At 47.6% G+C, this 4,941-nt stretch overlaps 2 protein-coding genes across 2 annotated transcripts in view; one reads left to right on the top strand and one right to left on the bottom strand.

The window, feature by feature from the left end:
* Nucleotides 1–4,281, bottom strand: part of LOC108375277 (uncharacterized) — a 6,442-nt gene extending 2,161 nt beyond the window's left edge. The window contains exons 1-2 of the mRNA XM_017631374.1: nucleotides 3,799–4,281; nucleotides 4–1,255 (exon numbers count right to left, since the gene is read on the bottom strand). Coding sequence (XP_017486863.1) covers nucleotides 4–1,255; nucleotides 3,799–4,273 — 1,727 coding nt within the window. The 5' untranslated portion in view covers nucleotides 4,274–4,281. The remainder of the gene's footprint in view (nucleotides 1–3; nucleotides 1,256–3,798) is intronic.
* A 153-nt stretch (nucleotides 4,282–4,434) lies between these two features.
* Nucleotides 4,435–4,936, top strand: LOC108375276 (uncharacterized; the record flags this gene model as incomplete). The annotated part of the gene is made up of 1 exon (XM_017631373.1): nucleotides 4,435–4,936. A coding segment is annotated over exon 1 (468 nt), but the record flags the coding sequence as incomplete, so codon positions are not given.
* Between the last annotated feature and the right edge of the window lie 5 nt (nucleotides 4,937–4,941).

The following is a 4,941-nucleotide window of genomic DNA, read 5'->3' as shown; positions in this document are numbered from 1 at the left end:
TACAGCAATCCGAAGAGCAAGTGTTTGTACAGCGAGCGGTAGCAATTTTCGTCCGCCTTGCCGTTATAGTACAGTAAACTGACGTTGTGATGCATCGAAATGAACGTTTCGGCGGATTTCATGCGCGTTATTAAAATGATGTGGGCCTTCGGGCGAAAGTGGGCGATCTTCGCGGCCATGCGACCTGTCAGAGAGCAAACGAATATCAGCGGAGCGTTCATTTCGTATGAAGCGCAGACCACGGAGCGCGCCAGGGAATCGCTGCCTGTAAGCGATCGATCGCAGTATGCCACCTTACTAAGCGCCTCCTCGATCAGCAACTCGGAGATCGAGTTCTGCAGGTAGAAGAAGTGAAACGAGCTTTGTGTGTGATCACATGGCATAATGTATTTGTCGGGGTAGAGAAATATGTGGCGATAGTGTGCTGGTTCGACAATTAGCTGCTTGTTAGCGATCAAACTGGGTTCCAAAACAATCACTTTCTGCAGCAGATACGCACGCTTCATGAGCTCTTCAGCGGCCGGACAAAGGTGCAGTATGGCCGACTCTGGATGCTGCTGAGAAGGACTTAAGGCAATGACGAAACCATCATAGTGCTCGGCCATCCAATTGACGTCGGTGTCGCAGCCTTTTACCTCGTTGATCACAATTCGCGCATAGAGGCGTATATTCTCACATCCCAGCGTTTTCAATGCGTACTGCAAATTATCAAAGTACTCCTGTGTGCCGCCAATATACGACACAAGCACATTTATGCCCACCTCCTTGCAGAATGTAATATCCTCTAATTCCTCCTGTGAAGCTAGGAACTTGCTGCAGTGCGATGGAAAGAGCACAGGTAGCCGCGACCTGATTTCACCGCCCACTTCAACTACGCATCGCAGATTAGCGTCCTTCTTGCGGACAGATACCTGTACATCGCACCCGATGCATATGTAGTCGAAAATATTCACCTCATGGAAAAGGAAGCCCGCATTGACGTAGACGCGCTTCTTGGAGCAGTGTGTCGACCATTCGCGCTTATTGGTCAGCATGATTTCATCACCTTTGTTAAGTATCACAACCAGGTCGGGTGGTTCCATCAAGCCAGTATACTGCAGACGTGGACTGAGTTTGGCGAAGATTGTGGACGAAATAGGGAAGCCGATTTCTTTTGAGTAGCTTAACTCACTTTCGCGCAGACGCAAAATAAGACTCTGATTTTCGACGAAAGTTCCATAGAAGAGATCGATAGCAAAGCAACGAATGCCAGCGCCTAAAAAGCAGAGAAAAAATAGTCGTAGAGCAGAAGTCAGTCTAAGAGTGGAAAGTTATTCACAAGGGAAAACGGAGGGGTCAAAAAACCGTGGGTAGAATAGAACACATTTCTTAGAGGACGTGCACTGCGACCTTAGGTCCATTGTACCCTCAGAGCTCATCACAACACATCGTCCAGCCCTAATGCTCTGATGAAGCCAACCAGTTTAGAGGGCTGTAGAGAGTGAATATCTGAAGCCTCCGGGCACTACCTTCCCAAGTCTTCCTTCTCTCCACCACATCAAATTCTGAGAGGAGATGCCGCGAGGTTTCTGGTATTCTGTCACCGTATGGACCCGCAGCCTGCAGTGACCTGTGAGCAGTCGTCTTATAAATCTCAAATTCGTCTTGTGGAGTGTGATAAGTTCTCTGGATCTTCTGGGGTTATAGCCGTATAGAAGTCCTTTCGGCTGCCGTAGTCCAGATGTGTTTTCCCAGCGTGTTCAACTTAGGTGTCATTCTTCTGCCCTTAACTCTTTCCTGACAGTGTCAGGGCAGACCGCAAGTATGGGTTCTGGTTCTATATGAAGGTCGAGTGGTTCCTGCTTCTCCAGCTAGCCTGCCAGCCTCCTCGTTGCCCTGTATACCTTTGTGGTGGGTCACATATCAGCTGTGCTTTGTGGAGTTCCCCCAGGGCGTTTCCAGTCTCGTTAGACATTCCCATACTAATCTTGAATTAATTTCATGCGAGAAGACGTCTTTTAGTCTAGCCTGACTCTCGCTACGGATGACAATGTGCTGTCTTCTTGAATTACTTCCGCGAAAAACACTGACAGCAAAAACCTCCGCCTGAAAGATACTGGAGTAGTTGCCTAAAGGGAATGTTGATATTGGCCTTGGGGCCGTATATTCCTGCTCCTAAGCCTTCGCCAGTTTTTAAGCCGTCTGTGAACCACCTTTAGGAGTAGGGTCGAAAGGTGTTTTCTAAAACTGTTTCGTTCGTTGTTTTCGGTCGCCGAAAGATATTTCGACTCTGTCGTCGCGCTTCGTCGGATTTAAGAATGACCTCACGGTTGACCAGTGCTTACTCACACCAAAGGTGAAGTTGCAAGTCTTCAGATGATCAGCTGCCGAATCTCCATGTTGAGATCGCTGATACGGGGATTTCCAGGATCGGCCTGACAAAGGTTGTCACGCTGATCGGCAAGGACAGCCGCTTCAGCAGGAAAATTTGGGGTCGGTAAATTCTGCGAAGCCTTTCCAATCAGCTTTGGTAAATTTGATATAGATAGGTACGGTGTTCCGCGGAAGCAAAGTCGGCAGGTTTATCGATCGAGATGACTATGGGCAGATAGGAGCGCACCAATTTCAGGGGATACATAAACGATAAATATTTCGAGCTCGACATCGCCTGACCGGATAGCAAGGCCCTGACATTCGATGTCTGCTTCGACGAGACGATACTGCACGGTGTGGTGCGTGATAAACGCTAGGCCTCCACCATTATCTCGCTCGCGATCTCGACGGTGAACATTGTATCCGTCACGTAACGTTGAATTGCTGCGCAACTTCGTCTCTTGGACCACAGCTATCAATATTCCATGCCTTCCCATGAAGACGGTTATCTCCTTGATCTTTCTCTGACGCCCGTTACATTTAAATTGAAGGCGCTTCGTGTGGCTGTGTGCGTTGCTGTGATAGGTGCCTCCCTGTGGAGGTAGTGGGTGGCGCCGCAGATGGGGCTTTCGACGTGCAGCTCAACCTGGGCCCTCGAAGTTCCCCGTCCAATCTTGCGTGGTGCGTAGACCGGAACATGCCCTGAAGTGGCACCAGCCAAGGCAGGTGTTGCACTTGACTGATGTCACATTACGGAATATCCTGGTCTGACACACCATGCAGATTGTAGGGGGAACTACGAGTTGTTGGCGGCGGCGTGTGGGTATTGGTGCGGTTGTATGTATCTGTTGTGGATCTGTCTATTGTGCTGTGTTGTTATGCTGTCGTGTTTGTGTTAAGCTGTTCATGCGGACTGGGGTTTGCCTTGGAGGCAGCTCCGTTGGACCAGCACGGGGCCACAAATGAAGTGGTCCACTGACGGTGTCCGTAGGCCTGAGCAGACTCTAAGGTGACTTCACGTGCAAGCATTTCACTTGACTGAGGTGGAGTTGTGGTATAGTCGTCTCGGGCATACACAACAGGTGTAAGTTTCCTGGCCCAGAGTTTGACTCGATGCCAGCCCTGAGCAGAGCCCTATGGAAGAACAACGTCTGAGATATTTCACCGACTTAAACTGGGTTAGATCGCCGAAACAACAGCCATTGTTCGGGTAAAACCCGAGTCATTCCGGTACGTAGAACCGGCTGTCGTGGGAATGCCGTTCGTTGAGTGCGAAGGCTTCTGCAGAAGACGTGAGAGAAGTCGATGCTCGATGTGGCCATAGTTTGAGCACATTCACTCCCTACCCACGAAGCTCCCATGAACTTTCTGAATGTTTTAGAAGAGCAAGAATTGTTGTGAAGAGTAGAGGGCACAGCACTTCACAAGGTCTATCTAGATACTTACGCAAATATGTGTCTATAGACGCGTCGCACTCTCCATTCACCAGTTCGATGCATTTTTTGCTATCGCCAAGGGCGCTCTCTTGGCTCTCACTCATAATCTGATAGCCCTTAAAGTAACCCTGCCATACGTCCACGTCTAGTTCTTCCTCACTTTCAATAGACTTCAATAGACTTTCAATAGTTGCCTTTTCTTCTTCCTCCTCCTCCTCTGTCTCCAATAGCTTTTCTTCCGCTTCTAACTCAGCTTCGTACAAATCCTCAGACGATTGCTTCTCCGAGCTGTATTCGCGAACTCGTGTCATCCACTCGCTCTCAATTTCGTCAACGTAGTCATCAGAGCCAAGGACTTTAGTGAAAACCTTCTGATACTGAACTCGTGCCTGTAGCTCACGCACATAGTTTAATTTATCCATGTCGGCGGCCAGAAGCGTGCAACGAACATTTTCACAAATATTCGCAAAAATTTCTTCATCCATTCTGATAAAAGACGACTTTAATAACTATCTGATTTTTATGTTAAGGCGATACTTGGACTCAAAAAAAAAAATATTGTTTGAAAGCTAAATTATTTGTAGTTTTCAAAATATCTGATTTTAAACCCTTTTTTAATTATATAATTCAGCAAGATCAGTCTTTTAACGTTGAGTTAAAATCATTTAAACAAAGCCATCATGTCTCGATTGACCCTCCAGGAGTCCTTCTTCGAAAATCTATGGCCACTGATACTGAAGGCGAATGTATGTGATACTTCGAGCAAGAATACGTGTAGTTTCTATGAGCCAGATAAAACATTTGACAATATCTGGCTGCACGCGTACCTTGCGGATCGCGGTTTCAGAAGTTATCAGCCGCCAACAGTGATCCGCTGTTGCTTTGACGAGAAAGAAGAGAAGCTGGTGTTATCTGAGCCAACAGAGACAACCAATAACACTGACTTACTTCTATCCGAGCCAAACCTCAGAGCAGAAGATGAGCACTCCCAACAAACAGAACAGAAGGAGGAGGGTTTATATGCACCCAAGCCCGTAGATATTTTATTAGTAGAACGGATGGCTGTGATGAGTGGAAATTTTGATCAACGGCGAAAGCTTGCATACGCTTTCGTTAATCGACAGTATCCCTGGTATATGCAACCGCCTGAATA

This window comes from Rhagoletis zephyria, unplaced genomic scaffold, assembly GCF_001687245.7.
Source record: "Rhagoletis zephyria isolate East Lansing unplaced genomic scaffold, Rhagoletis_zephyria_1.1 Rzeph_scaffold_08712, whole genome shotgun sequence".
Lineage (NCBI taxonomy): Eukaryota > Metazoa > Arthropoda > Insecta > Diptera > Tephritidae > Rhagoletis > Rhagoletis zephyria.
This window is presented reverse-complemented; position numbering and strand designations above follow the sequence as displayed.